General features: G+C 45.0%; 1 protein-coding gene across 1 annotated transcript in view; it reads right to left on the reverse strand.

Annotated features, from left to right (window-relative positions):
• Nucleotides 1–26,433, reverse strand: part of LOC144146848 (monocarboxylate transporter 13-like) — a 71,551-nt gene that overhangs the window by 15,502 nt on the left and 29,616 nt on the right. The window contains exons 2-4 of the mRNA XM_077678788.1: nt 11,772–11,936; nt 3,895–4,041; nt 2,376–2,519 (exon numbers count right to left, since the gene is read on the reverse strand). Coding sequence (XP_077534914.1) covers nt 2,376–2,519; nt 3,895–4,041; nt 11,772–11,910 — 430 coding nt within the window. The 5' untranslated portion in view covers nt 11,911–11,936. The remainder of the gene's footprint in view (nt 1–2,375; nt 2,520–3,894; nt 4,042–11,771; nt 11,937–26,433) is intronic.

A 26,433-nucleotide genomic window follows, 5' to 3' on the forward strand; every position in this document is an offset into this window, starting at 1 on the left:
TTTGGTATGTTTATTCATCGTTATTTTAGATTTATTCCTATTTCTTTTTAGCCGCACTGCCTTGCTTTCTGAATTTAGTTTATCAAGAATGTTTTGCAGGTGTTCTGCTGACTCATTTAGCCAGACAGAATTGTCTGCGAGCCTGAAATGGCTCAAGTATTCTTTGCTTATCCTTCATCCTGTGTTTTCAAAGTCAAGATTCTTAAATACCCACTCCAGATCAGATGTAAAAAGTTTTGGCACGTTGTTATCACCCTGTCGTATGCCTTTACGGATCGGGAATTGGTCGCTTGGCTTGTGAAGGGTTATTCATACATCCCTTATAATATGTCGTCTACGCGTCTTATGTAGATCTCCTCTATCCCCCTATCCCCTGGTTTTTCTATGATTCCAGCACTCCTGCTGTGCTCACTCAAATACGCGTGTTTTAGTAGTCTATAGGTCCCATGTAAGGGGGTTTATCATACTCTGCGGCTTTTCCTATCACTTAATTTACGACGTGGATGTTATCCATTGTTGAGTATCCTTTCATAAGCCCAGTCTGCCATCTGGGTTAATGAGAATCTAGTCTGTTACTTATTTTCGTTAAGTATTCGTTTTGTAAATAGCGTCTATAAAACGGAGAGTAAGCTGATGGGCTTGCAGCTCTTAAGGCGTTTCATATCCCCCTTCATGTGAATAGGAATTATGTTCGCGTTTTATGACGCCGCATAGTCAAGCTTGATATCTTCGCACAACGCGGAGTGACGGACGTGCGGATTACACTCTTGTGATTTTCGTACTTGCCGGGAAGTACGTTTATTTCAATGTCGGAACTGCTGCCTGCCTCTTGCTTTTTCTGTGATAACATTAGTTAGAGAAATGCAGTGCAAGTCAAACGAGCTGAGCTTTCATTTTATGAAAGGCGAGTATCAGGAACGGACGCATGTGAACTGATCGAGTATATAAATAGGGCATACTAATTCATGCTAGACAGGCTGTCCACTACTGATTATACAGATGTTTATTGGCTGTGCGAATTACTCTTCCGCGAGTTAGCCTACTAGCTTCTTTCTTAATTTCGCGTTAAGCCCTCATCCGAGAAGTTTACTGACTATCCACTTCATTCATCCCTGATTCGGCATTCTTCGGTAGCAGTAATTCTGTAGAATTTTCCCCATTTCCTGCTATTTATTTGCGGATGAAAAAGAACACCCTGAGGTTATTTTCGGCATGCCCTCAAAGGCACAGAATATGCAAGTAATCCAGTGATTCAGAGCTGGTCTTGCAATTTCTATTATTTTTAAAATACATTTAAAACCTTGAAGCTCCCTAGCAGCACAGCGAAACTGCTGTAGTTGGACAGACTATTTTTGTTAATCGTAGCCAGGTTCAAGTTGCAGTGGTGGCCTGTCGAGACCCAGAAAGTTTTAGCCTCTTTTGCTGCATGACCTGATCGCCACCTTGCTGTGCTGCTGTTAAACAATTGGGAACCTAGTGCTGTAAGTTCAGTTTTGGGTTTACAGATAGGCTGGCTCCGAATACTACATCGTGAAAGGACGGAGGGAGGTTTTTCTCAGCCGAGGGGGTGCTATTTGTGTCCCAGTGACCGTTACTTGTATAATTTTGGTTACCTTGTATGGCCTCACCCGGTGCCCGGTGATGAATTCTTTTATCGCAACAGGAGTCTTACAAACCAGAGCCAAGCATTGCGACAGCCCGGTATCGAGTTTGTGTCTCGTGGCATCCTAACCTCTAGACTTCGCCGGTGGCGTTGTCAAGTTGTCCCTTTCAACACGATCAGCTTGGCATTTCAACAAAATTGTTCGTACAGTTTTGTGTCCCGTACTATCCCAACCTCCTTTCCACGTTTACTGTTCCATTACCCGACACCGAAAGATTTGTGGATACAAGTTGAATGAAATAAGGTCATTATTATAGCATTCGAAGCTTGCGGCAAGCATATATAGGTAAATATGCGGCTCATGAATGTTTACCCTAAGGACAAAAGAGCACCATAATAATACGAATTCCCTCAACAGCTATCCTTGTTTCTTCTCCTGAAGTTGTCTTATGAATTCCACTGCGGGATGTTGGGCTTTACCTATTTGCTTATCGACTTCTTTTCATGTTGCGGTTTCACACATGAGCACTTCACAATGCTAATGTTTTTAAGTGACGCCCTTCCTCCCCATTCAGCACCTTGCGGTATCTAGAGCCCTTCCGGCACCTTGCGGTATATAGAGCCCAGGGCAAACTTGAACTCAACATGATCTTTGAACTAGCATTGAACTCAACATGTTCTCTCTTGGAAAAGCGTGCGTAAGGGCCTGAGCTTGGTACATATTAACGAATTAGCCGTGCAATTGAGTATTGGCTCCTTAAAAGCTACTTACCATGAAAGACAGCGAGGAAGGCGACCAGGTGCCCGACGTTAGTGGCAAAGTACGCCAACATGAGCCCGACTGCAGATATCACGCTGCCGGCCACTACCACTGGCCTTGCCGTGAACTTGTGGGCGATGGGACCGGACACGAAGCCTGGATTCAGCCGAAAAGTAGGTACACTTTACAGCACAGTGAAATACTGGGACCTTCATTGTCGGCGAAAATAGACAACATGCAATTACTCGAGTTTATTCAATGGGAACAAAAATGGTTTCATTGTATCTATGCCGGATGCCACGCATACTTTGGCGGTGAGGCAACTGTATAAAGAGGAATATATTGTGCAAGTCATTAAACCAAGTGACATGTCAGGCGTACAGCCACAATTATCCTGACTCAAGAATGTGGCAGTACGCTTGGTAATGTGGTCACACTCTATCACACCACATTTGAATAAAAACAGCCGCATACGCCTAGTGCTTGACCACTTGCATCATTTTTAAACACTACTGACTTACGTACCTTGGCGTAGAACTATGATTCTAATGGCTGTATGCATATAGCAGTACCCACCGCACAAGGGTTTTGATATTTTTGTCTAGAAAAAGCTTTTTTAAGATCAATAAATCCACATCGTGCCATTCTTCCTAATGGTTTGTTGCCGTACTGAATGTTTTATACCTGGATTCTCTTGAGGGCTGTGCTTATAGTAGTAACATTTGATGCAAATTAAAAAGCATCGTTTACATATTTCCCACATGGCTACGAAACGTTTCCACTCTTTTGAAGCAACACTTCCTCTCGCAGGAATTCACCAAATTTGTCTAGGTTATACAATTTCTCTAATCGTGTTATAGGCCATATTTTGCACACTGTGGTCCGCTGAACGTGGAGAACGTGCCAATGACTTGCGAAATTACCAGGAATACACAACAGTATTATCTCTTAAGTGTTCAGTAGGCGATAAATTGCTGATGCGAAGAAACCGCCGAGGAATGGAGTGTATCCGAGTATGTAAACACGGGCCGTTACTTTCCCACTGGAAGAGAACTTTCGAGTACGTGTACCAAAGCCCCCTTTGTTCGAATGTCATGAGTCGTTGAAGTTAAATGAGGTGATTACGTCAAGTAAGAGCAGGCTTACGGAATACCGTTCCAAACAGTTAAGGTTGCCGCAAAAGTAACTTTCATCAAAACTAAGAATTAGTACCACAGACCATTAACTACGTATATAAATAATAAAATAAATAAATATACAATAGCAATTATCCGGCGAAGTTTTTTTCCAGAACCCAAGGTTTTGCAGCTATTCGAAATTGTAAGGTCCACTTCGCTCTCCGTAACTTTGTTTGACCAGGGCTGGAGATCCAAGAAAAATACTCAAAATGTACTGACTGGACAAAAAATAAGATATTGTGGAAGAATCAAAACTGCTGATGGCGGAATCTAAAGGCGTTGCCGAGCTGAAATATTTAGAAAACTTTGAGGAAGCCCTCTAATAAACTTTCGAAAGGGAGTCGCGGTCTTACCTCCCAGTGAGATGACACCACTCATGACTATGACTGGCCACGCTGCCTCCGCACGTGTTGCATTGAAGTTCCGCAGAATGGCGACGTACAGGAAGCCAGCCGATCTCCTGGCTGCCACTCCGAAGAAGGTCGCTAGGCTGCACGCAACTGCGCGGAAAACGCATTTCAAAGTTCCCGCCAAAAAGCAGGTGTTGCAATGTGTAGTGCCACATTTGACCACCAAGGCCACACTATAAAAATGCCAGGTTTTGACAAGTTTTATTGTTCTTCAGCTCGTCGTAAAGTCGCAAAATGGTTTCGATTCAGCGACAAAAATTACGCGCTGTCACATACGCGGGCTTGGCTCCAAAAATTATTGAGGGATTGTCCCTCAGATTCCAAAACCAAAAGTATTCGATTTTTTTTCCCCTCAGAAAGTAGCTATTTTTCGGTGGCGCTTTCCAAAGGTCCCTTGAAGCTGCATCCGACAACGCTACAGAGCAGATCGCTTGCGCCACGGCACAGTTCGAGTACTTGAATTCCGCAAGAAGATTTTAAAGCGAACATTATTAGCTGAGGTATTTTGTACCAAGGATCACTTATTTAGATGCTTTTCTCTCGTTTTATACAAGAAGTAGAAGGTATTGCAGCCCTGACTCGTAAAGGCGGTCGTTATGCTCGTTCATACGTCAGCGAGCAACTTGTTAGATTGACACTGATAGCCTTTTAGACATTGATAGATTGCCTTCTGTGCGCGTACTCCAAGCCGCTTGATTTTATGATTGGTGGTATTGCAGCGATATCTGTGGCTGCGCAATGCAGTTTTGCTCATCTGTATGTTAGTGCACGGCTCCAGTCACTTGCTGATGCCCTACAGCAGGTATCTGATTTGCTTGGAAAACATATTGGTAGTAAGCTCAACCGACCACACCTCTCGCGGGCTGGAACCGCAAAAATGTCCTTGGGGCCAACGTTTGCCGATACGCACCTGCGGCTACGTGTCATTTCGATTGTTAGGCATCAATGATGTTAGGCCAAACGACGTGCGAACGTCTGGTGGCAAACGACCACGAAAAGGGCGCAACAAAAAAACAATGGCGCAATCTTGCACTAGTGGTGTAAAACTGGAGCAACATCAGAGCTGGCGCCCCCTCTCCCTTCGCTCTTGCACCAGGAATGGAATTCCGAACTTTCCGCTGAACGTTCTTCATGACTGGCAGACCAGTACCAATTTGTGCGCATACTTTCACATCTCTTTCACGCGCTAGAACGGGCGCCAACCGGGTTCGCGAACTCGACGTCTGTAGCGCGACCACGGCGTCTGTGCTCCCCCCTACTGGCGCGAACGCACGTAAACTGGCGAGGAGAACAGCACGCGACAGATCAGGCCACAAAAGCTGGGTGAAGGGCTCTCGACGGTCGATCTGGCCGCCGCCAGGCTCTCCTCGTGGGGCGCACGCTCACGTAAGGCCGGTATTTTTTCTCGGTATTTTTAGCGAGCTCCTCACGTGGCGCAAACCCGCACGCAATCCTGGACGACGCCTAGCGCACCTAAAGATGCGCGCGCTCTCATGCGCTCGGCTGGGTGGAGCTTTCTGGCAGCGCTCCACGGTGGAATTGAAAACTTAAACAGCTGTGTGATGCACATAGATAATTCCGGATAGCCGCGTCGGCTCTGACCTAACGTACGTGGTGGACAACTAAAATGCGAACGCGGAAATATGAACCAGAACACACAAAATGAGAAAAAGTCCGTTCGTGGAGGTCCAATAATAAAACACTGTTGCTAGGTTTGGAAAGCCACATTTCCCAGATGTTTTACTAGAAATAGGCGATGCGTCGATTTGACTTGCATGAGAAGAAATCGCGCTAATTAGTGTGTTGCGGTTTATATTTTTGTGCCCTAATTTCATTTTGTAGATGACTGCATACACCTACGACGGAGAAGTGAGCAACTCTGCCAGCACGCCAGCAGGAGTTCTGCGTTTACAATAAGTGGCCCGCGTCGCCCTGCATATTCTCTTAGAGCACAACAGTGCCGTGTTGGCTTCGTCTGGGTCGCAGCCGCGCCACCAGTGATGGTACCTCCTGAGTTTTGAGCTTTTAAATGGCGGCTTTATCAGCTTATCTGAAGTCTGCTTACGAGTAAAGGCCCTTTAGCACCTCTTGACAGACAATTTAACATTATGACCTTACCATTCTGTCGATTAGAGGGGACTGTAATTATTTCTGCGCATTCATTTTTGAAGCAAAGAAGTCTCACTACCAATGCTTTATCCCAACTGTCTCAGCTCGGGAATCAATTTTCAGCGTCAGAAAAAGAAATGTGCCGCATTAAAAAAAATTGTGGTTTAGGCGAGCGAATATACCTTTTCATTTTTTAGAACTTTCCATTCGCTATCGAGGCATAGAGGATTACTTGTGGTCAGCATCGGCTACCGAAAAATTGTCGATTTGTCGGCTTAAGTTGTTGCACCCTGTTCTTCCATAGGAGGTACACGAGCGCGCGAGGGCAGTCACTGGAGTGAAATATGCGTTACGTGAAAGAAAAAAAGCCTAAGTTGTGGTTTAAAATGTCTGGATAGAAATAATGAGATTGAGTCCCTTCACTGTAAGAAGTAACGAGCAATCGGAATTCACGAAGCATTTAAATCACGGTAACTGTTCGGCCGGCCACACGTACCGAGTGCCTATTTCCTAACGAAAGTGATCAAATGTTTGTCAACGAGCGTAAGAGTACCAATACGCACCTATAATTTGCTAAATTACTCATGTATTACCATTTACAAGTCTATTCTCATCCACTTGAGGTTAGCGCGAGCACTTTACCTTAAGGTCCGGTTATGTTACACCGGTGATAGACCTCTTTCTGATCGCGAGCTTTCAACTACAAAAGTACATTTCGGCCATGCAAGAGCTCGCGTATAGAAAATGTCTCTAAGCTTGGTGTTTTAGGTGCAAATAGATAAGTAAGAAGATACGATCTCGTCAATACCCGCGAGTAGCAGACCACAATGTCGAGGTGATTTTTGGATGAGGAAGTCGAGAATCAGAACTGGGCGTAATTGACAGTGAGCAAAGTATTCTGCTCGAAACATTTCCGTTCTGTGACTTCACTCTTCTAAATATGCGATGATTGATTTTATGAAAAATTATTGAAGAAATTTTCTGTTCCAACCATGCACAGAACCCATTTGTTCAGATATATCTTCGCTTTCATCTCTACGGTTCGCTTTTCACTATAGCGCCACTTCTGTGCCTTTCATTTCTTGTTTGCGCACTTGTACGTGCAGCTCTGTCTTAAGGGGTAATTTCTTTAAGATGCTTGTTGGAAACGAGGCATGGCATTTTATGCCTTCCAGAGCCACTCAAGCACGCGTTAGAGCACGTGGGATGCGGTTATACCATTCGGGGGTCTCGCTGCACGTGCGTGTCCCCTGTCGAGGCATCCTAGTACCGTAAAAGCTCGTTAATTCGAACTTGAGGGGTCCACAACATTGTTCGAATTAAGCGGAGTTCGAATTAGCGGGCAAGCGCTGGATTGAATGGACATCGCGCCACACTACGGTAATAGAACACAGACTCGCTAACGCAAATTAGGCACTTCTACACGTTTGCGGCAGAGGATTTGCAATGACACGTGGTTTCCAACAGCAGGCGCAACAGCATGCGGCGGGCCGCTCGCTGCCGAAGCGAAAAAAACTTTAGCTGTTGTTTTTCTGTTCCATTGCTTTGCATTCCTAGAAAATATTTCTTGGTTTGCATTTGCAAGACATAGTAATCACTCTTTGCCCTCTTCTTCTGCGAGGAGCAATGGAAAACAGGAGATCGATATCCCAGTTCGAATTAGTTCTGGACACCGACGCGGGAGTTGTCGCCCTCTTGAAATATACAGGGCTGTGCCGGGACCAGGGCGTCAGTTTGAATTAGATTGAATTTGGAATTACCTGAGTTCGAAATATTTAGCTTTTACTTAACAATACCTGCCGTAGCCCCCACGCGGAGGGATCTCCTGTTTTTAAGCGTAGGTGCGGAGATTGCACTATTGTTCTCCATTGAATTTACTTCAACCGTTAGCCTCCGCGAGGTTTTCTACCCAATTTATAGAGATTTCTTAGCCAATTTATGTAATTCCATTTCCCTTCGCATCCTAATTCTCTGCCTATGTTTATACGAATTTTGATTTTCAAGGGTTGCTTCTATCGTCCTTGACAGCCTTTTCCCCGTTTTTTGATGAAATAAACACGTTCGTGTTCGCCCCCTATCCTGCTGCTCAATGGGTTCGGGCCCGTCAGGTGTACTTTGAGCAGCGTCTGTCCTGGTTTTCCGCCATACAGGCTGGTGTATTCTCAATTCTGTGTGTATAACATTGCTTAACGCGTGAGCGCATAGTGGCGAAGTAGCCACATTCCTGCTGCTGTCTTCTGCCCTTCCCCGCTGGGCAGCCCTCCCGTGGTATACCGGGAAGAGTACTGCCCGCCGTGCAGCGAGTCTTAAGGAGGATTCACCTGATCACATCCCTACGTGATTTGCTACTTTATGACCGACGGGCTTAAAAAGCATAATTTACTGATACGACAGATTTTACAGATTCAAAGCAAGGTATCCAACAGCGTAGTTTCCTTCTTTTCGAAATATATATCACACCTTTACTGAGATAGAAAATGAACAAGAAACGCATCGTGGGATATCCACTTTTCACTGGATAGCGGTAGCTGTCTAGCAAGGAAAAGTTTAATTTTGTTTTATTTCGGTGCAGAAGTGACGTATGTCTAAAATAAGCAAGTAGGCCGTTGTGAACTTTTCTATGGATATGTAAAGCTTTTCCTATTAGTGCACTATGATTTTTACGTCCGTAGGCCCAAAGGAATGCTAACAGGTGAGTCCTCCTTAACGAAAACTGTGCGAAATAATTTACCGGGTTAGTACAGCCTTCGCAAGGTGGCGACCCTGGATTCTATGTCTAGCCCACTAGGACGCTTATTTTCTTCGCTGATCTGTGGTGTGACACACCCCGGCGGACAGTCCTCAGGCGCACCTACCGGTCCCATTGGAAAGCGGCTGAAAGGACAGGCAAGGCTGTACATGCGTCATTGGTATGTTTTGTACGAAGTGAGTTTATTTCATTGATTTGCGAACTGCAACTAGCACTGTGAGGTGCGTCGTAATGTGCTGCTACAGATATTATTATGTGCACGAGAGTGCCCGCCAAACAAACGTTTGCGATTCCTCATCTAATTCTAAAAGAACACCGCGAATCGAACTAATGAGCGTATACTCGGTGCTGGAGTTGCAGCTGCTGCTGCTTTTATAATTGACACATGCGCTTCAAATCAACTCCAAAACGACATAAAAACCCCAAAAAAGTGGCAGTCTTTTTTGTCTTTTTTGGCTGCACTGTTCATTTCGTGCAGATTCTGAGTGAGTTGTCATTTATTCGTCAGCAAAGAAGCGGTTTCGCTGCTGGTTAACACTCGTAGGGGACTGCCCAAATCACACACAAACTTCCAGCATAAGCATCTTCAAAGTATTGCAATTAGCACGTGAGAAAAGTGATTAAACGTCTTAAAGATCGTTTTTTTTATGCGCGCCTCTTGCACAACGTGGGCGTCAGTGGGTACGCCCTTCACCTTGATGAAAATAATGTAACAAGCCTTAGACGCACAGACGTCGTCTGCTCCGACCATGCGTCGATTTTTGCGCCATCGTTGGAGTATTCCTTGAACCACCTGCTCACGATGTGGCATTTAATTGAGGCAAAATATATTATCGCTAGCAATATTGTCCTCTCTATCTACCGGCAAAAACACCGTCTTTAGACACTACCATTACAAAAGCTCAGCCCCAGTAAAAGTTGTGCAGCCAACCGGTCACCTTACTTGCTTGGCACATTCTTGAAGGCTACGCCTGGAATTCGCAATTGGGGGATACTTGCAAAAAGCGCATAAAAACATAACAACTTTGTATAATGCTACACTTTCTTTGCCCATCACGGCTACGCCAGTACGCCGTGTTGTAACGATAAACAATTAGGTATTCAGAGCGAATGAGGCCGCTTACATTGCCTGACCATAGTCATTAATCTGAGTTCGTAATAAACGCCCTACTTGCTTCACATCACTTCCTAAAATCTCCTTTTTTCCTTCGCTTTCTAAGAAGCAAAATGATAGGGTTTTAAAGTTATCGTTTTTGCAAAGTTAGGGAGGCAGTTAGATAGGTGGTGTCGCAAGGAATTTTTTTCATTCCTGTACACGTGTTTCGTGTACATTCTGTCAGCGGGCCCTTTACATTTTCTTCAATTCTGCGTACGCAAGCCTTTAACATAGCAGACATCGCCATATCACCATCATGCTACGTTGGAGAGTTTCGCCATGAATGCTGTGAATTCTTTCCCCATAAGGTCATCAGAATAAAGGCTACGCTTCAAGGTTGCCATTTAATTACGCTGTTATGACTCCCACGCTCCTCAAAACAGGATGCGTAGCTGGCATGAAGCCCATCGCATTTATCTGTACTCTTTAGGAGCGACGTCTGCTGGAGCATCATCAACCAAACGTCTCGTCTAGCCACACCCAACAGAGAAACCTTGAGAGTAATCTTGGATCGCACCTTGGTTTCGATGAAAATAACAGCCGCTGCCCGCAAGGGTACAGCGATAAAGCTCTGGTGAGCTGAAAAATGTAAACCACAAGTTAATACAGTAGAGTAAAACCAACTACAGCAACAAGCTCGTCTACAGGAACAAAATTGTCTAGTGGTCTGGTTGCTGTTTCGACTTTCGTTCCATGTTCAGCGGACTTTTTTTGCTGGCATACTTGTCGCATTCTCTTAGCTGTCAGCCTGTAAACACTACTGTTTTATATTCCGGTTAGTCTTGCGTTATATTTTTTCTAAAAAAAACAACCTTTTAACTTTTACCTGTGAATGATGTTGACTCTTTTCCCAGGTGACTTGGAGAACCGGCAAAGGTACGTATGCGAATGGTGAAAGTTTTCACTCAGACACTACCCCCGTGCCATTCCCAATGCAGGGTTAAAGGTCACGTATAAATAACATTACAGTTCCCATTGCGTAAATCTTTATTTCATGAATTAAGATGCCGTTCCCTTGATTCATGATTATATAATGTGCAAGCATATTCTCAGTTACTTCCACATGGGGTTTTGAACTCTAAAAATTGTTATTTGCCTCATCTGATTGAGTTAAACATTGCTACACTTGTTTTACGGCCAATTTTATGCTCAGGGCTACAAGACTAGAGAATAAAAGAGAAACGATATTTTTATACTGCGGAATATAAGGAGGCCACAAAAGAATTCCGCGGCGAAATAGCGCCCAGCGTAAGGGTTCAACAGATCGCAGTACACTGCCGCACATGCAGCCGCATCAAAACACAATGCGAAACGTGTCAAGGATAATTATATCATATTTTCGTGTTTTACGGGTTAATGCTACATTCGGCATAAGCAACGTCGTAGAAGAGGGCTACGGCATATCTTCTGGAGGCTTTTGATATTCCCCAAAATCTCAACGCTCGGTTTTTCGGTTTTTCGCCCTAGTCGTACAAACGGCCTCAGCGGTTCGCAACGAACCCACACGTTTGTGCTCAAGAGAGGAACGCGTTAGCCACTGAACCACAGCGGCCGCTAGATACTTTTGTTGTAGCAAACTGAGCTCGGATTTTTCACTTTTCTCAGTGTGTATATCTACTTCTACCAAACATTTCTACGCATTCTTCAAAATATTATGATATGACCAAAGATATTACTCTTCATTATCATCCCTCACACAGCAGTAGATACGCTTTCAGGCTGGGAAGTTTCTTGTTTAACGCTAAAGACATAAAGTTGAACACACACTTAAAGAAATAGAGTTCAAAGCAAAAACAAATAGCTCACCTGCCGTCATCCAACTGTGGACGCTGTCAGGGCCATACCGGGGAATCGATACGCGCTTCTTAGTGGGCTCGAGTGATTTTTCTTTACAAGAGATTGCCGTAGCCACTGTGTTGCGCTTCTCTTGCGCCCCGTACGCCATGGTTGTTACAGGCGGCCCGAGGAGCCCTGCAAAACAAATGGGTTACAGCTCAAGTGAGTCAAAGTAACCTAAACTGGAGTTCGTGCAAGCTTTTGGAATAAGTGCACCCCGTTACCCCCACGCACAAAGCTCACTTTATTTTTGTTGCGTATAATCTTCGACATGTCCAGGTGCATGGTAGCTTTAAGCACTATTTAAAAGTGAAATCTACATCATTTTTGTATGTTTGAACGATAAAACATGGTCTTGCTGCCGGGATGCGTGACCACATATTCAGCTTCGTAGTTACGGAACGCCATCTTTACAAGAAAACGCCACATACGTCCCGCTGTCTTCAGGGTGTGGTTGAAAATTTCTCAGATGTTTGATTTGTACTTGTCATAGATAGCGTTTCACCGTTTTCAACGATCTATATGTGCTTGGCTAACAGTTTAGCACTTTCAGATGATTATAGCTGGTTGGTGGTTATGCACGAATTGTTACAGCTCAGACGCCCGATCTCAGTTAGTTTATATTTTCATAAGCACCCAAATGACTTTAATCTCCTCAATCACCTAGAACGCTAGTATGTTTTAAGAAACTGTTTAGAGAAACTAGCTGTTCGCCCACAGTGCATACCCCTTTGCATGAACCTTCCCCAGAAAGAAAAGTCATCGAAAGTATATATAAACACTGCGGGAATACGCGCTTATCGAAACGTCACAGTATATAACAGTATTTGCTTGGTGGCGTTTGTTGCAACTACAGCGCTTGAGGTACGATCCTGTGTTAAGTAATATGAGTTACTCTAGATTATGGCTCAAAAACGCTGCTAAAAATTGCTCTTGGAAAGCTATTTAGTTGCAAGAAAGGCGCTGACTCGACACTGAAAGAACCAGTGCCCTGAGAACCGACAATTTACACCCCGTGGTGAGCCTACGGTGCGAATAAGCATGTCGTAAGCGACATAAGAAGGTGCGGCATTCCGCAAATTGGATGGTTCATATGTGGGGTAATGTTATTGTCTAGATGACTTACGAGAGTTAACACGATAGTCTGAGCCCGGCATTAAGCAACCAGCTGGATTAAGACAAACTAGGTCAAGTCAGCGCGCCTTCGAACCAATTTCAAAATTGAAAGTGGTTAGAAGACGCCGGACTGGTTACAGATTTGGAATGCATATCTGACATCGCCGCTGTGTGCTCCCGAAAGGAGCAGCAATGTGTGCTACACAATTAATGACTAGTCGACAATATTGAAAAGACGATATGCAAACACTATACCGGTTCACTAGCCCCCCTTCCTAAAAAAGAGAAGAAAAAGACGAATCTGAAAAAATTCCAATGACAGAAACAGCACATAAAAATAAACATTCTAACAAAATATTTACAGCCTCATACCATTCGAAATTTTTTTATGTAGCGCTAGCCTGCATGTGTGTTCAATCATACTTCCACACTTTTAAACTCGGGCCTTTCGGAAGAAGTAAATATTAAAAAAAATTAAACTATTACGAATATTGTGCGCTCTTCCCATTTCTAATATAAGAACAAATATAAAACGCGAACTACGCAAACAGACATATTGCGGCTCTATAAACAAAAAAAAAATTGTCACCTTCCGCAACGTTGCGAAGCACTCAATAATGTCATAAATACTCCTTACAAAAACTTGTCAACTGAGGGTGGAAAATCAGGCGCAAGAAATGTTTCGCCATGCGCACTTCGTCTTCGTGAAGTAGACGGAATCGCAGTAGTGATTGCCATATAAAAATAAGATAAAAAGTCTAGTGACTGGTTGTGCCACTACGAATGAAATAGGGGACATCATCCGTGTTTACACGACTGCTTTTGCTTTCCTCGCATTTTTCCTTAAGTCTCCCAAGGCTAGGTTTGGTTGTTGACCGTGGATAAAGGACGCTAGACGTGTAATTAGGAACCTATTTTCGACTGAAGGAACAACACAACATGCCTGATTGCTGCAGTGTGGGCGCTCCGCAAATGCTAAACCTTCGAGGCCGCGATGATCACGAAGTGGCGTGCCTGCTATGTTTTGCAACACCTCCCCGGTACCCTACCAAAGACATCAATAGGCAGATTCTTGCGTGTAATGCCACAAGCGGACTCCCATCAGCCTCAATAGAAGAAAGAAACAAGAAGAGAAAAGAAACATCAAGCCACCTCGAAATATTTCAAAAACATCCGTGGATCTGCTTCGCCACAACGCATGACCAATCGCGGCATCCACGGGAACATATCTGGCAAATAAGGACACCAACCTTATGATTAGCGCCGAAACTGTGACCTGTGACGTGACATCCCGCAATGGAAACTGCCCTACTCTCATTGCACGATTCTACAGAGCAGACCACATTTATTGATGAAATTTTATGCTTGGTGTCGCCATTGGCCTGTTTCAGGGCTTTGACCCCAGTGTGCCACCTTCCCTGAGCACTGTGGAAAAGCAGACTCCTGACTATTCTCCAGAGTGAATGTTGTCGTGGAGAAAAAAGCGTTTCAGCGACGTTCACTCAGTTGTTCTGGCAAACATGTTATTGCCAATAAGAAATATTATAATGCAAGAAACAATTGCGATGTAAACACTGAAAGGGACCGCAAAAAATACAATTCAAGGCGTGCCATATAAGCTTTATGAAATGCTTTTGAGGATGGATAGCCACCCCGCACGAACGTCTGTGAAATTATCAATAGCGCTCTAAAAAGAACCCTGTAACACTTATTCAATTTTTTCGAAACCTTAATTGCTTGCATAACGTAGTCACCAAACACACCCAGTACCTAGATTACGAGGTCACTTTGCACCTCATGAAAAAAATTACTCCTCTATGCCCATTACATCATTTAAAACTTGCTCAAAAGATTTTTCATCTTTCCTGCTCTTGGCGTTCTATCGCTGGAATTACGTCATTACAGCAATGTAGCGGGTATTGGCCGGAATTTTTTCAGTTGCAGCAGTGAATGTTTTTGATAGCCTCTCTAAAAAGAAAGCCGCAAAGCAAAGCGAAAATGGATGGCGTGTGTGCTGAAAGCCGAAAGGGAAGGCGTATCTGTGTGTCGAGCAAGTACCGCAGTACCGCTCCGTGTTGGCGATAACTGTAGCTTTCGCAGTGCTTCCAGACGCGAAGGAAAAAAAATGAAAGCGGTTAAAATAGAAGTTTAACAGAGTCCCTTTAACGCTTGAACATTTCCTTCCAGACGTGTTTTTAGCTTCATAGCGGCAGTATATTCTATGCTTAGTCTTACCGGGAGGGGTGTTATACATGGCTTACCCACTATATCCTTCAACACTTTTTAATAGCTTGAGTTCCTCCGCACCAAGCCACTTGTTTTCACAGAGGGTTAAAGCAATGTTAAAACGAGTAGCAAAAAAAAAAAAAAAAAAGGGTGATACAACGCATGCGCTCACGGACTCTTCGAAGCGGCACGCTTCGTAATCGTACAGCGGCAAAATTACACGACGTCTGCCACACCGCTCTATCACGTGGTCAAATGGTTTAATGCGTTGCATGGCAAAACCATTAGACCTCTATGTCTAATGGAAGGCACACGAAGTACGGAAAAACATGGGGATTATAAATAGTTAAACGCGTTGCACTCAATGTGTCGGAAGTGCAGAGCAGTGATTCGCCATAATGGACTGCAGCGCCGTTATCCGCTCACTCCTACCACCCATCACGCTGTTCGCCGCCCTGTCTCACTCCTCTCTTGATGAATGGAATGGAAGTTTGTCCATTGCAATGCAAATTTACCGCCTTCGCAGTGCCCCCCCTCCTACCTTAAAGAGTGCGAGCGGGAGTTCTGTTCTTTTTTTTTTTTTTGCTTCCTTTCATGTCACACGTGCCCGCGCCTTACTGCGCAGTTTGAAACGCGCCGTCTCTGGCGGCCACTTTTTAAAGACGATAGTCTTTTGTGGGCTACTTAAACCCACAAATTTTGGTCTGTCTGTCTGCCTATCTGTCTGTCTGTGGCTCGATTCAGCCACCCGGCCAAACTAATACAACGCCCGCGCAATAGTCTTATATAGTCAGAGCTAAATCTACACGTCCAAGTCCGGTGTAATGTTCATACTTGTCAACATTGTTGAAGAAGAACAAAGCATTACACAAATACAAGACAACAAATTAATACAGCAGTGATATTTGCAGTGTTCCTTAATAAAAAAATCATACATGCTTGATTTTTGCAAAATTAAATACTTCATCAACTGCAGATAAAAAATTCCCTCCGCCGTTGCCTGCTGTCGCCCGCGCCACTATAGCTTCTGGCGCCATTTTAAGAAATCAACCGGCAACAGTTACGAAAGATTCCACTAGATATGTTCCACGTTCTGCTTGGAACGCACGTAGAGTAGGCCAACGTGGTTCTATAAACGCTGAAGTAGGGCGCCTGGATTCACTCGCGTCTCCGCCATACGGCAGCGTTGGCGTCGAGACACCGGGCCTGGAGCAGTGAAACGCGGTAAATTTAAAATATTCTAAGCAAAACTTTGGCGTCTTTACCTTGAGAGGAGCGCGACGCAAGAGGAACAACATGAGAGGTGAGCGGGAAAGCGAAGGGAGGCATTTACTTGGCAAAGGTCGATAAAGAATATCGTCTTTTGTCGACATTTGCCACGAAAGGAGCAGATACGCAGCCAATTTTTTCGCTTACTATCGCAAGAACCAACCCAACGGGTGTTTGTAACAAATGAACGCGGGCGCTGCCGGTTAATTACGTATATGTGCCTTAAGTATACCTGCAGTTTTATTTGCGCTAAACAACGGGGATATGTATGACAAGCGCCAGCGGTTGACGAGTTTCGAACGCTTATGACAACGCTTGGTCTTCGAAGCCTCTGTGGGGCGCCGTTACGACAGGACTCTGCAACAACGGTACGTCGTGGTGCTGTACTTGGGTCCAGTGAGCGATCTACGACGACAAGGGGAGCCCCTCAAGTGCTCTGCACTTAAGAAGGGGCGGGAGCCGAGGAGAGATCACCGCGAAAGAAAAAAATCGCCGCGTGTCTGCTCCTTTCGTTGCAAATGTCGTCAAAAAACGATAGTCTTTATCGACTTTTGCCAAGTAAATGTCTCCCTTTGCTTTCCCGCTCACCTCTCATGTTGTTCCTCTTGCGTCACGCTCCTCGCAAGGTAAAGACGCCACAGGTTTACTTAAATCGTTTTAAATTTTCCGCGTTCCACTGCTCCAAACCGGGTGTCTCGATGCCAACGCTGCCGTACGGCGAAGACGCGCGTGAATCGAGGCGCCCTACTTCAACGTTTATAGAACCGCGTTTCCTTACTCCGCGTGCGTTGCAAGCAGAACGTGGAACATATCTAGTGGAATCTTTCGTAACTGTTGCCGGTTGATTTCTTAAAATGGCGCCAGAAGCTATAGTGGCGCGGGCGACAGCAGGCGACGGCGGAGGGAATTTTTTATCTGCAGTTGATGAAGTATTTAATTTTGCAAAAGCCAAGCATGTGTGATTTTTTATAAAGGAACACTGCAAATATCACTTCTGTATTAATCTGTTGTCTTATATTTGCGTAATGTCTTGTTCTTCTTCAACAATGTGGACGTTTGTACAATACACCGGACTTAGACGGGTAGATTTAGCTGTAACTATATAAGACTATTGCGCAGGCATTGTTTATTTTGGCCGGGTGGCTGAATCGAGTCACAGACAGACAGACGGACAGACACAGACATACAGACAGCCCCAAATTTCTGGGTTTACGTAGCCCAAGAAAGACTATCGTCTTTAAAACAGCTGCGCCAAAGTATGGTAGGCCGCTGTCGCACTTACAACAGGACCCGCCTTAAGAGGTGAAAATGGCGAAATTACAAAAAAAAAAACGAGCGGAACCGGCTGCCGAAGGTGCTTTCCAGGGGACTGGTATAGCTTGAATGGACTCTGCCGCAAAGTTTGATAGAACGTTCAACACCAGATCAACAGAAAGTCCAACTAGGCGTTTGCCCTTAAATCCTTCGAGTTCTAAGCCATCCGTTCAGCTTTTAAAACTGGGCTGTAACATAACTGTTTAAGAAAACAAAGCAATAAACTGAATACTGTTCGAAAATGGCTACATCAGTGTAGCCTGCTGTGATTTGTCTCACGGCAGCAATACCAAAGTAAAATGTAGGAGTGGAGTTCCGGGATCGAAGACTTTCCAAAAAAGCTCGTGAATTTTAAATCGTAAGAGCCCAAAATTGTTTACAGACTCGTTCTGAATATAAGTGTGAATCAAAAACATTTTAAGCTTTGTAAGTTTGTAAAGCAGTGTAAACGGCAAAGTATTTCAAAACTCGTTTTACAGCAAGAAAGGAGCAACATTGAAATCTGCGTATAGAATATAGAAGGAAAACAGCATAAGTCGTGGTTTGGGTCTGGTAAACTGTTTTCTTTGTTCAAACTCTTCCGTCCCGTTTTCTCTATGAAGGACATATATACGGGTTCAAAAGTAGTTGCCTACTTTTTGTAGAAGAAAAAAAAATTGAAAGTTTGAAAGAAATTAGGAAAAAAGGGTGAGGAAGAAACACTAAATTCGGTCTGCACCAAAATCCCGGGACGCTCGCCGCCGAGTCTGTACACAAAGCAGCCGCGTCGGAGGATTGCCTCGAAAGCGCGTCATCCCTATTTCATATTTGCCGCGCTTTCCAGGCGCTTTTTCAAAGAAAGTGCTACGAGTTGTGCCGCGCCTCCGCCAGATGGCGCCACGGGTCCCGCAACCGAGAGAAGACGCAGTGAAACATCCCCCTCGCGAGGGGCACGATTAAATGCAGAGCATTTCAGGGGACGCACGACGTTAAGTAGTTTGCGTTACGTTAATGTTGCACTTGTGGCAACTGCTGACGAGAGAGCGCTCGTCAGCAGTAATTTGAATGAGTCAACGATATAAGGCGCGTTCATAGCGTCCCATTCTGTGTCGGTTTTGTGGCGCAGTAGGTAAACCTGTTAGGTGAACCGGGCAGCGAGTTGGAGGCTGGAATGGACGGGTAAACCGCACTCACGGCCCTCGTCGGGCTAATCCACTAGTCGTTCCCGCCCCGTATCACGCTGAGCTCCGAAGATCAACACGGGCACTAAAAAAGACATGTGGCTTTTATCATTTGGGTCTGATCATTTGGGTCTGACAGTACATGGCAGGGGCGGAATTACCTCGGACGATGGATGTATAACGTTAATTTTTGACCTGTCCAAGTGGATACTTTAAGGGTTATGGCTGATTAGTTTATTTTCGCAGAAGCACTTGAACTGACTTTATTTTTTGTGTGTATGTGAGAACTTGATCTTTGTCCAGTTGTTGCCGAACAGCGTGGACAAGGTTTCGGTATACACGGCAAAGACTGAGAAAAAAAAAAAACATGGCCGTTAAAATTTCACAAACACATTCACAGAGTACACGGATTGCGAAATGAATAAAAACCGTCACGCAAATAAGAGAGCAAGCAACCAAAGATAGCTGAATTTTCTGGGTCATAAATGTACTGTGAAGTCATTGTAGGCAGTACGTAAAGCACGACTCCTGTTGTGTTCGAGTTGGTGTCCATGAGTCTTATATAGGAACAGCAAGGTTTTGGTGGCCTCGGCTGGGTGCTTCGGTGAAATGTACGAGTTAAGGTCAGCTCCCGCCTCACCCGTTTTAGACCGTTTAACAGGTAACAAAACTCATGTAAAGCACCTCGCAATTATACATCCTCAACGGCAAATGCTCGCGGAAGACTGCTGATAATTTCCGCTTTTGAAAACGTTTGCCCCAAAACTGAAGGCAATTCCACCTTCCGAGTGTGGATACGCAGCGGAGCCACAAAGAAATTGTCACTTGCTAACGACGATCACAATGGCTTATCAGTCACTATGATATACTCTTGTCGGTATGCTCGCGTCTGCGGACACATTCTTGGACAATGACCAATTTAAAGGAGCCATAACAACAAAATACAAGTCTGGTTCTTGAGAAAGGCGGCTTTGTCCCGATAACTATGACGCCGATTTCATCGCCACCTTAAAAAAAATAGTAAAGAAAAAAAAACATGTGAAGCAGTGGTGACACCGCAGCTATACTCGGGAACAAGATATGAACGGCAATAGATCATGTACGGTATCAGTCCAACGGAGCCAGAACCCAGACGTCAACGGGCGCGCGCGTTTTGAAAGGAGGTCGCTATGAATGCGTTATGACGTCTGCCTTTTCTCACCCAGTTTTTTTATCGTAGCTGCAGTAGTTTGTAGGCATTTTAAGTCCAAAAAATCACGAAACCGGCTCGTGCCACTTTCAAAATATTCCCAGTAACGCCCTACTTGCGCCGCGCGGAGTAACACCTGGCTGCGGTGATGAGGCACACAGATAACTCCCGTTGCCGTTCTTAAGCCGTACCCGAGTATACTTTCCGGCCACTTCTTAATGAGGTCGCCGAATATTGTTTGCGCTATTGGCTGCCAGCGACCTAAGCCATCGCCAAGAAACACGGCTGAGCGATTGTAGTGGTGCCTCTAGTCGTCTGATCGTATCACTTCAATGCGAACGCGCATTAAAAATTGATCAAAATAAATTTTGGACTGACCCTTATGACGTCACTCGGTCCGCAAGTGGTCACTACATCTCGAAGATTAAAGGTATTTCATTGTTTCGTGCATTTTCCCATAAAGAATTGCCTCCGTGGCTAGAATGGAACTGACCAGTTACCAAAGTGTAGTACTTTCAAGCATAACAAAGTTGTACTTTGCCTTTGGGCGGTCGGTTGGGCCGGGTTTGTGTGACTTTGTGAGACGATGTCTCCAGCGCGGAGCGTGTAAACCACTCCTTTTTTCTTCCAGGCACATTGACACTGAAATCAGATTCACACTGAAGTCGCAGCCCTGTGCGAAATTTCCTGGTACGCACGAGGGTTGAGAGGAACAAGGGCACTTGCTCTGACTAATATCGAATAGCGACTAAAAAATACTAATTTTTCTCTCAGAAGTGATGCCCCACGGAAACTCGCGTGACTTTCACGTCTGCGCTCTAACACAATAATGAGCCAATTGCGAACGCCCTTAAAAAAAGAACTAAGGCACAATCGGAAGGGGAAGTTGAAGTAAGGCCAATGCGTTCCCAAATGTTTATATTTAAAATCGATTTTTGAATTTCCCCTTATACTACTTAAACCTGAAAATTTTGGTCAATCAGTCGGTCGGTCAGTCGGTCATCCCCTCGATTCAACTTTCCGACCAGAAGTTAGAGGATCACTTAAACGAGGGGTTTCTATAGGCAAAACTTTGGTACACACTTCATACATGAGTTGAGGTGGATGTAAAGCTTTCCTTCGCAAAAATGATGCGCGTTGAATGCCATGTTTTACCTACTGGCGGCATTCCAAGAAGTCGCACAGTAACAAAAGATTTCATTGATGACAGGCGAGCAGTGGAACGCGGGAAAGTTGATTTGACTCGAGCAAACATCCACCTGGCTTAGGCTTATCGCGAGAGTTTGGAGACGGGAGGGGACGAGAGTGACAGGGTGGGGGGGGGGAGGAGGGAAAGGTTAGAGAGGCAATTTTGTGGCAACGTCAAACTATCGTCTTTCGACGACATTTGCAGCAAATTGAGCCGATACGGCCGTAGATTTGTTTCTTATTTTGAACTTTTGTAGTCATTTCTATGTTCACCTTATCACTCGGAGTCCCAAGCCCCAATGCCCAAAGCGAAACACCGTGTGCGCGAGTGACACCAGGAGCAGCGCTACTAACGCAAAGGACACTTATCAATTCTTAAGGGTTCTGAATGCTAAAGTATTATTATCCAGTTGAGTGCCTGAGACACTCTGCTTCCACCCCGCGTTCCCGACCAGCTTCGTCTACATTTAATCGAGACACAATTTTCTTCGAGATCCTCTTCCGCGTAACGTTCGGCAATGTCTTCAACATGTCTCTTCCACGACGACACAAAAAAATGCGTGACAATTCACCCTGTGAGTGTGGATGGAAAGATAACCCGTAAGCGACACCCACAACAATTGCCCATGCGACGTCACTTGAATTCACACACGTGCTTCTACAAAGAGTGAAGCCAACGGAATGGGAAATGAGCATAACCACGCCCTTTTTTACTTCAAAGAGATATTCTTTGCTAAGGTTAAATCATTGCATGAAACCACGAATGGTGGTTGTTTGAGTTGTATTGGGGAAGCACATACGCGAAAACTTTTTACATAAAATTAAAGAAGCTCGAACCCGCTGTTAGAAGATCTCCCTTCTCCGCCCTCTTTGCCGCCGCCGATGGAGGCGACGAGATCGGCGGATTAGACGGGAGAGAAGCGGTAGGCTATGCGTTGGTGTGAACTTCTTTTAATTTTTTCTAACTCGTGGAAAATGCGCAACGTGCGAACATGGCCGCAACGCATTCCGTGGGCGGAGCACACAGTGGTGTGAGAGGTCGCGTGACACTATGACGTGGAATTCAGCGAGAACGGAGAGCGTAAACCTGCACCTCTGCTCATTGAGCTTATTGAGCCTCATGCCACGTCGAAACCGTTGGCTGGTAGAGGTACAAAGTTTTGTTTAAAAAGTGAAATCCATATTGGAGAACGGTTTCTTTTCTCTAATGGCCTGCAGGGTGCTGCGCCGGACGAGTTGAAGTTTATGTCCTGCGGACGGCTCATTTAGCTTCAGATGCCCATAGGCAAGCAAGCTAGCAAACGAAGGAGCAAGCAAGCAGGCATAAAACAGACACACACACGCTTGAACGCCACGTTCCATTGAACGCGTCACTCTTCAAAGACACGTCGATGAATTTGGCTTTGCCGCAAGGCGTTTTATGTGGGGGCACAAAATTGGTACAGAAACCTAGCTTATTACAGCTCCGCTGTAAATCTGAAAACTTGTTGCCGCATTTAACTTGTTCCGCCCTGTGTTAAGATGTCCGCGCACAAACTGCCATGACTGCTGAGTATAGCGAAAATTCGTTCAGCCCTCCGTCAAACGACGACGACGGTTGAACGCGAAGCTTTCTACGTGCGAATTCCAATGACGAAGGGTGAAAGTCAAAGCCACTGCAATGAAAAGTCAAAACTGCGTGCGATTTTAAGTCACAGCTCAACGAGTCAAAGTCCAAACTATCTCTGCGAGTCAAAGTCCTTACTCACACGACAACCGATTAATTCCTCACAAGAAAGCTCCGCGTTAAGCAGTCATGGTCGTTTTTTTTTTTTATTGAGGCGCTTCCATGGTCATCATTATCGAAGAGAAAGTGGGCTTTTCTGCAGTGCCTTTTCGGTGCTCATGGTCGAATCAGTGAGCCGTAAATATGTTCTCTATAAAAAGAATTCATTCGGAATTTAACCTTGTCTGACTTTGCCTTGCTCAGTACGCGAATGACTGCTCAGAACAGAGAAGTTGTGTGACTGGAATTGTTTTTTTCCATGCTCACACAGGACGATAAAGACAAAACCTCGGCTAACCTATCGAAAGCAGACAAAAACAACTTACAGGGCATGAGGTTCGCGGCTGCCGAGCCGCCCGTTGCTCTTTTTTCCTGTGTGCACGGGAATATCGCGTGTAGTAGATTTGCACTAATGGGGGGTTTTGACGTTTTCGTCTTGTTTTGGTCGTCCCGCACACCGATAGACCTGGTTATGGCGACGCCAATAATGCCTTTCGGACAATTCTGGTTTGGTGGGATGCTCGCAACTAAATACAAGTGTCCCGGGGGAGCAGTTCTGGGCGTTTCCCACTCACGAGCTTCAGCGACGACTACACCAGATGAGCACCACTCGGAGGTAGACGCGCGTACGTTTAGTGTAGCCGCACTTATACCTAGTGATCGGATGTGAATAAAGGTTGTTTTACCCTTGCAACGCGCAACTCCTTTAGGTATAACAAACGCAGCGCTGTTTTGAAAAAAGAAAACGACAAAAAAATTCTTTTTTACCCATGAGATAACTCAATAACGGACAACCATGTACCTGCGCTTTATTCGCGAATGTGAGCCAGCGTTGCAGGTTAGACGCTCTGCAAGGCTCCGTATAGCTTAATCTGTGCAAGCACGGGAAATAATGGGTAGTGTCATGCCTGAGAGTATGAAGCAACGAATATGAAGGAAGTCGAACAATAATAGTCGTTCGAAACATGTCCGAAACAAAGAGCTTGTTTGTGTTGGAAAAATGATGTAGCTTCACCAATAACGCAGCTTCATTCGCAATTGTAGCTCCACAAACGTAGCTGCACTATAATGGAGATGGGTTCCAACTCTATCTGACAGCTATCCTACGCAATTCCTAATGTAATTTCAAAACAGCGCCGGAACTCTCAAGTACTGCTGCGTCGAAACGCGGCACGAGGCCATGAAATAAACGTTTTGCAGACAATTTAAGGTCCTGCTCACTTGGTGTTCTCGTGTTTTCACTGAAGCGAACAGCTCATCCCACGCAGGTCACACTTAAAAAGTGCGCCTTCCGTGGGGTTACCTGTTTCTGTAGTAGAGTATCGGCGTGCAGCACAGAAACGGAGGAAGGATTTAGGAGAAGTATGGTTATTAGTACAGTCAGAGCCCCCTTACTTAAGTCTCAGCAAAATGGGGGTGTTACTTTTAAATGTTTAGAAGGAGCTCTAAGCCATGTAGAGAGAATATTAGCTGCGGGTGTCTCAGGACACACAAAACCCGCAACAAACCTTGGAGATGCATTCTTCCCATAATATCATTCAGTCTTGTCCGACAGAACGTATCTCTACAAAGGCCGAAATCGATTATCGTTGCATAAAACTTACCAGAGTCACGTAAAACGCACTGGTTAAGCATTCCTGAATGGAACTCGCGCAACACAAGGGAAGGCAAAATAGTGAATACACAATGACCAAAGGTGGTCTAAGCACTGATTTGCATCGATCACAAAAGAGATGCATATTAAAAACACCAGAAATTAAAAATGGCACTTCCCATGTTCATGACACAGTAACAAATATAGAGATAATAAAGAAACCGAAAAAATAACTCGCGGAAAACCAAGAACACCGCATATAGGCAATGTGCTGTCTGGAGAGACACGCTCGGCTGGCTTAAACCACTGCCTCGTCATTCTACATTGTGAAATGCTTTCAATAATTCACGAATTATCTGCTATGTTTCAATAAAATGCCTGTGGCGGAAAAAATCGACCCACAGCCATCCCTGAGGCAGTGTGCGGAGAGAAGTTCGTTTCGATGGGAATTGACGCTGCCGCAAACGTACATCATGGTTACTCCCAGTTTCGCCGACGAACGTTTGGCAACGCGACTCAGAAGTGCTGGACATAGCACCTTTTGGGCACGCAACGTAGCAGTTAACCTGTGTTTCCTAACAACCAGCCACTCTTTCATCAAAAACATTGAAGGGGTGTTGTGGACAGCATTTCTTTGCCTTGTGACCGAAGGTAGGTCACCCAAATGGGTGTTACGCTTGGTGCCTTCGCAGGAAACACAACTGTTGTTGAAATGGCTGAATGATGCACGTAGAGTTCTTATACCCCATTGGCCCACCAGAGTCCCCTTATCTACGCACAAGTAGATTGGCTGCCCTTCTTCTTCAAAAGTGTAACACGCCACGTGGCTGATCGCTATTTACTCTGGACCAATACTTTCATCCTTACAGCTGCGAGTAAGCACCACCATAATGAGCCCACGCATCGAAGATCGTATTTTTAGAAGCGGAACCTTCATTGAGAGGCATTCGTACACGGCGGTGATAGGCATCTAGTGATATCTGGATTGAACATTACGGGGAGGAGACTTGCGTGGAAAACACTTCCTCGGTCGGCGCCCAAGTGAACGCTGCCCACCAAAACACACTTCTGAGGTCTTTATGCGGGGTCATTATCCTCCAGGAACGCGATTTGTGCGCACCTCGAAGTAGAGTTTGTTGCACAAACATACTATCCTGCATACGGTTTTCATCGTGTATTGATGAGGATTTAAACGTTGAGGAAATCATTCATCAATTACGTTTATAGGTGGCTTACACTGCGAGATTTTCGAAACGAATGCGTGGATTGCACCGACGTTGTACGAAGGCTCTCAAGTGTGGCCCGAGTGCCTGATAGGCAAAAGCAACAATGGTCACCGTTCATGCCAGTCGCAGTTGGACTTATAGGATGCCAAACATCCTGAAAGTGCGCGAGGAAACAGTGGTGTACGCAGGACTGCATTTTAGGTGGGGAAAGACCTACCATACGAAGCAGACGGATGACGCAATAAGTGATGGAAAAATGAAAAAAACATACCCCTGGACGCCACAAAAAACTTACACATGCAAGGAGTTTGTGGAATTGTGAGCAACAGCGGTGTAGCGCCAAGATTCCTGCATTTTCCCTCGCAATTATCTCCATCACCAGTCTCTCGTACCCGCGGAACGCTCTGTGTTCTTTTTCGGTTGCTCATCATCATCCTCGCTTGCGGCTGGGCTTCTTCGGGCTGCTCACGAAAGAAACAGGCTTACCGCCACACTACTGTCTTACATTAGAAACTTTCAGAATACTGATAGTTATTTGTTTTTATTGAAAGGTTCAGAGCAGAAGCCAAAGCCACGCTACTGTTG

This window comes from Haemaphysalis longicornis, unplaced genomic scaffold (assembly GCF_048455015.1).
Source record: "Haemaphysalis longicornis isolate Haplotype H1 unplaced genomic scaffold, Haemaphysalis longicornis Haplotype H1 scaffold_7, whole genome shotgun sequence".
Classification (NCBI taxonomy): domain Eukaryota; kingdom Metazoa; phylum Arthropoda; class Arachnida; order Ixodida; family Ixodidae; genus Haemaphysalis; species Haemaphysalis longicornis.